The 12,360-nt window shown below is 41.5% G+C and overlaps 1 protein-coding gene across 8 annotated transcripts in view; it reads left to right on the plus strand.

Moving 5' to 3' along the window:
• Nucleotides 1–12,360, plus strand: part of baiap2b (BAR/IMD domain containing adaptor protein 2b) — a 64,025-nt gene that overhangs the window by 15,594 nt on the left and 36,071 nt on the right. For 6 of the 8 annotated variants that reach the window (XM_041974773.1, XM_041974774.1, XM_041974776.1 and 3 more), the window contains exons 2-3: nt 1,835–1,910; nt 7,768–7,854. In XM_041974773.1, the coding sequence (XP_041830707.1) occupies nt 1,835–1,910; nt 7,768–7,854 (163 nt within the window). The remainder of the gene's footprint in view (nt 1–1,834; nt 1,911–7,767; nt 7,855–12,360) is intronic. The other 2 variants (XM_041974779.1, XM_041974781.1) reach the window with 1 other exon arrangement.

Genomic DNA, 12,360 nt, shown 5'->3' on the forward strand with positions numbered 1-12,360 from the left:
AGATCAGGTCTTTGCATTTGAAATGCATATTATAGTAATAAAATCTTTCTTTTAAAGGCTGCTTGCTGGATATTTCTTGAATCTTCTCAGCTGCTCATCCCGCACTGCTTTTACCTTCCCTCCGGTTCTTGTCTAACAGTTTGACGAGTCGGCAGAGCATGTCACAGAGAGATTTTCTTGTTTTTAAATTGCCAAGTTTGGCTGGAGATGCAGCGAAAGTAAAAGGGCATCTTGGAATAAGGGGGTGGCAGAGTTACTGCAGAGACAGACAGTAAAACTCATCACATGCTTCTTCTTGACTTTTTCTTCTCAACAAGCCCTCAGGCCTCTGCTTGTTGTTGCTTCTGAGTGGATTCTCTCCACCCACTGTGTGCCGACGGATGCTGAGCCATCTGTCACGGAGGAGAGTTTCAGATTCATATATCCCTGTAAATGTGTGTTTGTTGACGAAGTCCACACTGTTGCTCATTTTTAACCCTCCTGTCACAGCTTCTTGTCTGTGTCCTCTGGTGATTCAACCCTGGCTGTGCTTTCTCTAACTGTATTGTACAAGAAGCAAAGATGCCTCTTATTTCTCTGACTGTTGTGGTTCTTGATGTTTAACTCATTCTCCCTCTTTCTGCTTGAATTAGATTACTTTTTTATTTAACTGACATCGAGCAGTCAAACCATCTACTAACAAGCCATCAACAGATGACATGCATATGAGAAATTATCTGTAGGGAATAAAAAGGTCAACTTCTGTCCACTTTCTTCTTTTGTTGTCTTCTGAATGGTAACCCAGTCTGGCCCCTGCCTTCGCTTGCCACACAGCCTCAGAATCCTCCCTGCAGGTGGTGAGCCCGCTTGGAGGTGGCAACCTGTGACCTTCTCAGCCTCACATGCCAACGCTCAACCACCAGGTGCTACATGGCAAACTCCCTTCCCAGTCCCGGCTTTGAATAGTTTTTAATCTGATCCGTCCCCTTAGATTATTTGCCCTTTAATGGGGCAAATGCCCCTGACAACAAAGCCCTCAGAATCATGGGGGTATTCAAACCCCTCCACCGCGTTAGGGTGGGAGGAGAACTAGGACAGACCCAAGACCCACTGGAGGAATTATGCCTCCCTTCTGGTCTGGAAACACCTTGGGATCCCCAGTAGGAGCTAGGGAAAGGAGTGTCCGGGTCCCCCTCCTGAACTTGACACATCAGCAACCTGCCATTAAATCAACTGGGGCAAATGGATGTATGGATAGACATCTGATGGTTGACTGGATGTATGAGGACCACATGTCTGAAATATGGACATTCTTCTTTACATTAGGTTTAGTAAAGTAATGAAATACTAACAAAACAGTTTTTGAAAATATAAAAAACTTTTTCTCGATAACTTTAATCACCAGCATCAAAAGTGAGATTTTGGTCATTTTGAGGTAAATCCAGACTCTTTAGAAGTGGTCATTAGGAGTTATGCAACAGATCTGTGAGGTGCAGGGAGATGGATGGTCCAAATCTGCTGCTGAGCTGAAGGAGTCAACAGCCAAAATAGGTTTTTGTTTTAAATAGATGCAGAAGGGGAGGTGTGAGGAAACATTACCCCACCACCCTGACACGCACATAATCCCCAGCCACTCATTTCATCTCATTCCTCCAATCCTCATTGTGAGGAAAAGAGCTCCTTGAAATGGATCCTCGCCGCTCTCCTCTTCCTCCTGGTTGGCTCAGCTGACTGGGTCGTGTGTGTCTGTGTGTTCATGCCCCAGTAACGAGTGGCGCTCCGTCACTGTAGCTCATGTCAGTGTTTAGTCTCGGTGACTAACCAATCCTGCTGTTTTTCTCCCTCTTCTCTCCAGTCCATCATGGAGCAGTTCAACCCGTGCTTACGGAACTTCATAGCCATGGCGAAGAGCTACGAGAAGGCGCTCAACAGTGAGTAATCTGACCGTCTCTCTCTTTTCCGTTCCTCAGTCGTCCAGGCAGAGGGCCAACTGATCCGACAGTTGCCTCTGGTCTTGATTAATCACCAGCAGGGATGAGGTGTGATGACACAGATGTTCAGGATAACAATGTGTTGTTGAGGTTTAGGGATCCAGAAGTGACAGCGGGGACGTGCTGCAGAGACAGCCCCTGACTATAAACTTGTTTAATGACTGTTTTCTGATGTGTGGGGTAGATGTTTTCTGATTGGTCCTCTGTGATGTCACATGTTCCTCCCTTTCCCTCCAGCTCGAGTTCATTGATCTTTAATGTCTGCTTGCTGTGCATCCTCTGTCATCGCTTCTAGCTGCTTGCACATGTGTTTGCGTGGTCCCTTGTGAGGATGAGAGGGAAAGATGGAGCGACTGAGGTGTGCAGTGCATGCAGCAAAGGCTCAAGGTTAAAGACAAAGCAATGGAAATGTCTTGGGTTGGGGGGGGCTAAGTGGAGCATAAGCCAATGGGAAGTGGAACAAGGGGGTTGTTACAAGAATAACAGTACCCCGCCCATCAATCCCCCCATGGGGCCAAGAAAAAGAGAACAGGCCGAGTCGGTATCCAGGACAAGACTGGCTACAATGGAAAAAGAGGAGAAGGAAGAAAAAAATGAGGAATTGAACTCAACTAGTTGAGATCATTGGATATCCTGCAGCTTATCAGTGTTTCATGTAATTTGATCAGAGTGGCACGGTTGACATTGATTAGATTTCATGCTACATAAATGTCCATTGAGCTCATTTATTGATTGATTTTTGAGAAAGTGAGGTGACAGTGGTGCTGTGCACGGTGTGCCGAGTGGATGGCTTCGAGCAGGGCTGTCCTTTGTGTGCTTGGAGGGAGAAATACAGGGAAGACTCGGAGGTCTACAGGAACAATAAAGGAGGCCTCACTCCACTGATAGATAAGGCTAAAAATAGGCCCGCGACTCCCTGAGTGGGGGGATTACACTTCATCAATGCCAGGCAGCGACACAGAGGGAGAGTGTTGAGTAGGGCGATGCAGGGCTGGACGCCTGGCGAGCATCTTATTGTCAGTGGGAAGAAGTGCCGGTTCAGCTGCTGGTTCTTTAAGTGGAACTGGTGGCAGCCTGGCATCCCTGGCTGACTTGTTGTTTTTGGTTGTTTAAAAGCGCTCAGTGTGGGCTGCTTGTGCAGACCCCCAGGCTGGAGAATGCTGCTTGTGTGTAAGACCTCTGTAATCAGCTGTTTTCATATGTATATCATGTTTATTTTTAATTCTTTGTTTCACTTTTCCAAAATGACATATTTAACTGTTTTCTGTCTAACTTGTCATCACCAGTGCATTACACACTGCCTGTGTGTGTGAGCTCATTGCTGGCTTATCAAAATCATATTGTGACAGAATTTTGCGATTATTAGAAAACATCTAAATTTATCCATTGAATCAATATGATGTGTCGTGATCAAACGTGTGATTTACATCTATCTGTTAGAATAAACGGCATTCAGGAGGAAAAGCTTCTAATAAATGACGAGGTCCTCGTAAAGGGTGTAAAGAATTGGTGCGAGACTGTCTCAAGACTCAAGATTGCTAGATTTATTTAACCTTTTCTCTCATTTTTCACAATTTATAAATATTTTGAAGAACCGAAGTTACTTAGTTAGGTTTAGGAAAAATATTTTATTTTAACTCAGACAAAAGCTGAATAAGACAAGAATCTACATAAATATAATCTGTGTTTTTTTTAAAAAGTTGAAGAATCTGATGGGATTCCTGACAGAGTAGTAGATGTGACAGAAGACCAGAATTTATCTTTCTGATCCAATATATTCTACATTTTTAATAAAAAAAAAAAAAAAAAAAAAAAACCCAATAAACCAAACTTTTCTGTTTAGTCTCTGGTTATTTTTAGACACCCAAAATACCAGGCCAGGTTCTGCCTTAAAATAGACCCTCCTATAATTTCTACCATGTGGTGGATGTCCCCTTTTCCTGGTTTATCAGTTTACCTTGAAACTACTTTGCCTTGTAACCGACTCTACCGGCTTCTGTCAGAGTTGATTTCGTCCGCATCGCCTTGACACGATGGCGGTATGTGAAGCCTGCGGAGTGACATCAAGAACTGGATATTTAGTTTGATTATTCACATTTGTGTGCACATGGATCTGGTAGGAATTGGAGGAATTTCAGCCACTAGCATGGGAATAAGCACGGTGGGTAAAATATCCTCCCATCTCAGCTAATTTAGACTTCCATCATGTTTGTTTTACTTCTGCTGACACTTTCTGCTCTGTGTTGGCTTCTTGTCACTCTTCTAATCCTCTTTACAGGCAGCCTCTCCGCCACATTTTTTCTTTTCCTCCTTTCACCTGCTTTTGTCTTCCTCTGTCATTTTCCAGCTGACAGACAAGTAAAGCATCTCCTCAAGCTAATCCTGTCTCTCCTGGGCCTGCTCTCCTCCCAGCAGAGATATCTCCAGACATCGCTGAGATTAGTCCCGCTCACCTTCACCCCTACACCCTCATATCCCACCCAGGCTTAACCCGAGCTGGAGACAAGTCTTGGGCTTTGCTCAGTCATAGCTTACCAAAGAGGGTTGCACTCATGTGTTAAGATTTACTGATTTATTTTCAAAGATGAGAAGTTGTCTCAGTGGTTTCATTGTGAAATTGTTCGTGGGTTTGCAGTGCTCATTTTCAGAACAATAATTTGCATAGCAGTGGGCTTGTCACTGTGGACGATGCTCAGAATAGATTTCTATTGTTTGTCCATATGAGTGCTTTATCTCCCTCCTCTGTGGGATTCAACGCGACTTCTGTGGCAGCTCGAAGCGCAAACACTCATCAGCCTGACAGCTCTGTAATAAACCCAGCCCTCATCCATATGTATCTCCAGACTGGACATGTGTCCGCTGTTGTCAAGGCTGTCAGCTCGTGTTTGGGTCACCCCTGACCCGCTTCAATTTGCCATTTCTGCCTGAGGCCAGCTTGTCCCTGTTTTTAAAGCCTGAGTCACTGTTCTGCCTCAGCTTGTGTCCCCGGCTGGCGTGACGACAGTCCCCACAGAATATTGCCGGATGTGTTTGAATTGTAATGTCACGTCATTGGTGTGGATATTTTAGGAAGGAATGATATCTCGTATGGAGATGTTGAGATGAAGAGGTAGAACAAATCAAACATTTTTAGCAGTCTAATCAGAACTAGTATTAAACCTACATCCCTTCAGATTTTAAAGCCAAATATAAAGTACAAATAAACATGGAACTATGGAACTAGAGAATTGTGATTTTCATGTGGAGATGGACCAAGCTGTAACTGCAAAAATGAGTAAAAACCACACATTTATAGAATGTCTGTCCAAAAAAGTTTCCACCTGGCTTTAACTAAGCAAATAGATAAGATCCTCCCATTTGATTATTACTGCATGAATGATGGTTTAATGTAAAGCACCTTGAATTGTCTTGTACATGAAATTACTTATTGCCTTGCCTGCAATAAGTATTGCAGTGAGGAACTTCTCATTTCTTAACCATGTCAGAAGACACATCCTGTGGTTGTGGAAAAGATGTTCATCAGTCTCAGAAGGGTCAAATTATTGGTATCAAGCAAAGAAAACATCTAAGGAGATGCTGAAACTACTAAAATTGGGTTCAGAATGCATTATTAAAAACTAGAAGGATTGTGGGGAACCATCGTCTTCCAGGAAGAAATGTGGTTCATGACTGTTAAAGAAAATTTTTACATGTACTATGTGGGGCGACTGAACAGCTGGGTGACTATAACAAACCCTTAATCAGAGTTGGCTAACCAGAGAAAAAGGCTTCAGGTTGCTAGGGGGAGCATAAAGACTGGACTCTGGAGCCATGGAAGCAGGTCATGTGGTCTCATGAGTCCAGATTTACCCTGTTCCAGAGTGATGGAGCATCAGGGTATGAAGAGAGGAGGATGAAGGGATGCAGCCATCATGCCTAGAGCTACTGTACAAGCTTGTGGGGGCAGTCTATGATCTGGGGTTGCTGCAGTTGGACAGGTCTAGGTTCAGCAACATTATGTGTCCAAAGGATGAGGTCAGCTGATACCTGAATATACTGAATGAACAGGTTATTCCATATTCCCTGCTGGCACAGCCATATTCCAAGATGCCAATGCAGGATTCATGGGGCTCAGACTGTGAAAGAGTTGTTCAGAGAACAGGAGACATCATTTTCAAACATCTTTAGGATGTTCTGAAGAAGACTCTCCCATCATCAATACAAGATCTTGGAGAAAAATTAATGCAGCACTGGATGGAAATAAATCTTGTAACATTACAGAAACTTATTGAAACAACACCACAGAGAATGCTGCTGTAATCAAAGCTAAAGGCATTCCAACAAAATATTAGTGAGTTTATATTTAGACAGGCAGTGTATGTAAAACGGTCACCATGATCTGAGCCGTTAGTTTGTAAATCTTAGCTTTTTGCTGGTGGTCTTAGACCAATCCCAGTATCTTAAGTAGGGCTGGGCGATATGGCCTAAAAATAAAATCTCCATTTTTTTATTTATTTATTTTTTTTAACCAAATTCGATTTCCGATTTTAATAGATTTTTTTTTTCTTTTCTTTTACAAAACATAAATAAACTTATTAAAAACATTTATTTGTTTATATAGATGAATGCCAGCAAAAATAAAGCATATAATGTCATATCTTTACCACCATATAAACGACTTCATATCTTACATAGAAATATGCGACACAATGCATCCGTGAGCTCTTTCCATCTGGATCCTTACCATACAGGATCCACTGCAGAAATAATTCCCCTGATGAAGGTTGTCTCTTCACGAGAGTTTGTGGGTTAAGTTGACGTCTGCATCTCGTATAAAGCAGCATTTCTCACAGCAGTTATACTCACAGTTAAATCCCAGGCGTGAGTGAAGGGTCACTACACTGAAAATCTGTCAAACACCGTTCTGGTGAGGAGGGAGGGCTAAGTCTGCTGCTAACTAACTATGGAAAAAAATCCTGATTTTCATAAAAATAAATCTCCAGAAATGGAAAATTCGATTTATCGATTTTATCGATTAATCGCCCAGCCCTAATCTTAAGGCAGGTCAGCCTTCATACATGTCACGATGCATAAACTTTCAGCATCATTTAAGTCTCGAACAAATCTTTCCATTTACAACTGAATAAGTTATATGTTTGACTTTTAATAAGGCTCTAAGTGAGTTCAAGACTAGATCTTTCCAGTTGTAGTCAGTTGTTTCCCTTCAACATCAAATATGGCCCCATAAAACCTGGGAACGTAACGTTAGACGCCCAACTGTAAGGTAATGCATTGATTTGTAGACTTTTTGTTTAAAAGAATTTAGTTTTATGTAAAGAACAGCTTTGCATTTCCTGCTTGTGTTTTCGCCTGTTGAATAGTCGTAACACTAGCTATCTCTGCTCTGAATTTCTGCTTACTAACAGCTTCACGATGGCTTAAGTTGAATATATTGATTCTTTTGTACATCAGTCTTTGTCTCAGCCCAACAACGGCAATAGAGACCCAGTCTCTTGAGACTGATTTTAAAAACTGTCAGCAGTTACATTATTCTTTTAGATTAACCAAGCCATGAAGAGGACACATGCATTAGTTTGTTTAGAAAGCAGCTTTTCTTGATAAGTCTGCAGCTTTCTGCTTCCAGCAGTTGCCTCCAGCTTTTTCTTTTCCTGCTTGGTCCCCATCATCGCCTGTCCCTCTGTTTCCCATGGCCAACCTTACCTCTCTAGGGGAGGGGAGGGTTGCAGGGGATGGTTGCAGAGCTGAAGAAGACAGTTTCAACTCTGCATGCTGATGCCCAATGCTTCCATGTTTCCAGGTGTCACATTTGCTGCAAAGGGCTACTTCGACGCTCTGGTGCGGATGGGCGAGATGGCCAGCGAAAGCCAAGGCTCTAAGGATCTTGGTGAGTCCTCGTAGTGGCAGTTGTACCCCTGGTGGGATGGAGGGGGGTTGTTTCGTGGTGAGCAGAAGCAGCTGATGACCAACCTTGAACTGGACATACACATACAAGTATTTCTCAAAACGGAGTATAGATTTTAAAAGTTTCCAGTCTTTTGAATAAGCTTACCAACAGCCTCCAGTTCATTTAGTGAAACATCATGATTTAATAAGACTTAATCTTCTGTTTCCAACTTGTAGAAAAAATAATAAGGCTTTGTAGTCCTACTTTAGATAGTCACAGGTAGATGAGCCCTCTATTCATAATGAACCCTCAGCAGGTATTAGACATAAACCTGTCAGCTCGCTCTGCTCTCACTCAGCGTGTTTGGTTTTGGTTGGATCAGTTCTGGTTCTGCTCTGCATTGACCAGAGCTGGGGAAAGGACTAATGGACGCTCAGGTGGGTTAAACAAAGCCGGACTGTGTTTTAGTCATAGACATGGTCACGTGACGAGTCTGCAGTTGTCACTGCAACCGTCGTCGTCCTTTTAGCCCCGGTGTAACAGAACATAGCAGGCGTGGACTGAAATGGCAGGGGAGTGGAGGGATGCTGAGAGGAGGGTAAAACGGGGATATCTGAGGCAAGTGAGAAGATGTAAAGGCTGCATTCATTATTCATGGTCGAAGACCTTAACTGGTGCTTCCTTGCCCTTCTCCAGATACTTCCATTATTTATTTATTTTTTCCCTCTCTGTGCTTGTGTATTCACTTGAATTGTGAATATTGATAAGCTGGTTTCTTTTCCTCTGTGCAGTGATTTTTTTTTTTATCACTTTCAGATTTTTGTTTAGAGCCGAGTGAAGAAAAACCAATTACAAGTGTTGTAGAGATTGTTGGCCTTTGCGTAACAATTTCTCCAAAACATCCTTCAAATTTGTGTTTCTGCATTTCTTTGTGTTTAATTTTCCCAATATAAATGCTCAAGACATGAACTGCAGCTTTACACAGCATTTTTGCCTTTTTTTTTTTTTTAGGTTTTTATGCAGCACAATGACAAATATAAAATGCACATTGCTTTGGTGCAAACTTCTCGCCATCCATTTGTACATCCCCATTTCCATCAGCTTGGCTGCTTTGCTGTCACGTTTCTTTGTTTTTGTTCTGCATGCCTGTGCATCCATTCTCTTTGTCTGTTTCCATATTGGGGGTTGCCTGTGTCCTTTTTTTTTTTTTTTTTCTTTTTCTGGCAGCCTACCCGTGACTCAGCAGATCCTCCCTCCGCCTCCAGTTAAATGACAGCCAAGGCTGAGCAGAATGGATTGATGCTGTCCTCGTGGTGCTCATTGCAGCTGTGGACTGCATGTGCAGCCTGAAGTTGGGGTGTCGCCTCAACAGTACTTGCAGCTTTGTGTCGGTTTTAGCATATTGCATTATGACTGCATCCTTGGCAAATGACCTAAGAAAATTAAATGAATGAAAATCTGGTTTTCAGCAGGATTCAGGTTTCAGCTCAGGTCCCATGGGTACTGTTAAGACATTAGTAGGTGGGTTGGGCTAATTATTTCCATTTTTTTCTCATTGGGTCAATAATGTGATCTTTTATAAACTTAAGTCCTGCTTAACCCTTTTCCTTCACAATGAAAGACTGTTTGGAGTTTTCTAAATATCAGGATTTACTCCAGTAGAAGCCGGAGGAAATACTGAGCCCATTGTTCCAAGATAACGTGAAAAACATTTGAAAGCCTACTGGCCTTTTTAATTGGCAGATAACAAGGATTGTGCATCTGTGTGCAAAGAAATGTGAGTTTAAACTAATTAACTATTTCTTTTTTGGCCAATATGGGTGTTGGCAGTTGTGACCAGATCTGTGGCTGCAGTGTATGTTTGTGTGTTTGTCAGGGATAATCACCCCTCCAGGGCTTTACCTCACAATTTATAATTGATGAGGGCTGAAGGCAGATTTTGTAAAATCGTCCATCTTGTAATTGTTCATTTTAATTGGGTTTTGTGGAGGAAATGTCTCTGCATGCTGCGCTGAAATAACTGGGCTGGACTTTAATCTGCTTGAACTGAATTCTGGCAGAGAGGTTCTGCCACCTCAGTCTGAAAACAATGAAATTAATAAGAGCATTACAATGAGCAGCACCTAATGGCATTAGCACATGACCAGAGAATACTGAGTTGTGCGTGACTCAGAGAAAAAAGGAACGAAGGGGTTAGGTTTGAGAAACTGAGCTTGATGGAGAAAGTGGAAAGCATCAGTGTTGATAAATTAGGCCACCAGCAATGCTGCAATAAAAAAGAAGTTGAATTTATTTCGAAATAAGATCTAAATACGATAAGGTCCAGTGTTAAATATAGGGCTGCACAAAATATCAGAATTAATGTTATCTCTGTATCAATATCTTATTAAATCTTGGTTTTGAAAAGGACAAGGATAGGTGAATTAATGCGGCTGTTTCCAGTTATTTTTTTTTCAAGTTTTAAAATTAATTAGCACGAGCATCTGCAGCCATGAGACCATTACAATATTAAACAATTATATTGCATATCCCTTGTTTTCTTTAATATCATGCAGCTAGTTAAAGTGCTGGATTTTTCTACAGTGTGAGCTCCATAACAGTCTAGTTAGAGGTAAACAGGGACGTCAACCTGTTGCAGCTTTTCATTATAACTGATCTGTCACTGCCACTGGCTGATGTTTAAGTACTTTTAATGTATTTATATTTTGTAGAATATCATTCTAATCCACTTTATATTTGCCAATCTGGACCAAAATATTATTGAATAATGACACAATTTTAAATCAGGAGCTTTAACTTTTTAACTTCTGCATTTCAATCGTCTTCATCTTCCCATTTCACTTGAATATTTTAGTTTTAATTTGAACAACACAATCCACGTGAAAGTTTTTTTTTTTTTTTTTTTTTTTTTTTTTTTTTTTTTTTGGGCAAATTTCTGGATAACTGACAGTTCAGGACAAATTCAGACTCACCTAAGTTTTAGTACCAGTTGTCAGTGGATGGGATAATTTGCAGATGATCATGTTAACACAAACAAAAAAGACCAATTTATGGGTCCAACATGCTTAAACTGGAGTCGCTAGCTGCTGTTAATGTAATAATTGCATGGAAGAATTTGATGCGCATCAGTTGATCTACAAGTCTTTGTGCTCATTCAGTGAAGAACTGTAGAGGCGTGGCTAAAAAAACAAAACAAAAGTCCTAAAAACGTCTCCTTGATCTGCTCCTGGAGCAGATGAAGTAGAATTCATGAAGTCTGTTAATACTTGGGCAGGGTGGTGTTTCAGTAAGCAGTTTATTTGAAGATGGAAGTTTCATCCCCACACACACGCCCACAAATATGCACGTGGCCTGTTGTTGGAACTTGACGTTAAATGCCAAAGCAGGTAGTAATCAAACTGAGTAATTAGGGGGAAAAAAAATCATTATGATTATTTATTTTATGGCCCAAAAAAAAGACCTGCATCACTGCATGGGAACACACATTAATAGAGAGCTACGTTGGTCATCACTTTGCACAGCTGATGCCAGGCATCCATGAGAAGCTGCTACAGGAAGAGGAAATGATGCCTCACTGTTTCAGTCAGTTATTCTTAATTTACATAAAGCTGTCAGAGTTTGACCAACTGCTCTGCTGCTTGACACCCTGCGTAGAGATGAGATACGCCATCGCTGCAGAGTGGAGTCTCATCCCACTCATTCGCTCCACTTTCACTACTGCTCTCACTGTCTGCAAACGCCCCCACATTGATGTGGGAGCTCAGGCAGCCCTGGGAGAACACGCCGACTGCACACGTTTCTAAAAATAGATTCAATGAAACGCCTTGACTGGAGCTGCTCTGAAGGAGGAGGAGAGACGGGATACGACACTCGATCCTAAGCCCAAAAATGGTTTGTCGGTGATGTCGTTATGACTGAAATAACATTGTCGGTCTTCCGTATACTATATATGGGCTTAGTTTTGAGAAAAAAAAATAGGAAGCTCCTGCAGTTCCGGTACCCCTCTCTCACCATATAAGGGCTCCAGCATCCAATTTTGGGCAGAGGTGGAACTCAGTGCTGCAGCACACAAATGAAAAGAAACAGACAAAACGAAAAGCATCTTTTTAGCCATGCATTGTATGATGTATAGTGGGGTTGTACTCACTTTTAAAATCAGATCAAAAATCTATGTAAACCTGCATTTTATTCATTTCTTTCCCTTAAGTTTTTACCTTAATGTTTAAGGGATGTGACGCTGCTCTTTTTCATTTCTGTCACTTAAAAAGAGGACATGTCTGGACTCTGACTGGCTTGCAGTGGAAGTTTTGTATTTAGGACAGGTTTTTAAAAGTTTAATAATGCTTTGAAAAAAAAAAAAAAAGAAAAAAAAATATATAATAAATAAAAATCTCTCATTGCCGTGGAGAGCACACATCCATTGTGCAAGACATCCATCCAGTTTGAGGTTAATTCAAAAGGTCCAGGAAATAAATACCCTTCTTGTAAATTAATTAATTTACAATT

This window comes from Melanotaenia boesemani, chromosome 21 (assembly GCF_017639745.1).
Source record: "Melanotaenia boesemani isolate fMelBoe1 chromosome 21, fMelBoe1.pri, whole genome shotgun sequence".
NCBI lineage: Eukaryota > Metazoa > Chordata > Actinopteri > Atheriniformes > Melanotaeniidae > Melanotaenia > Melanotaenia boesemani.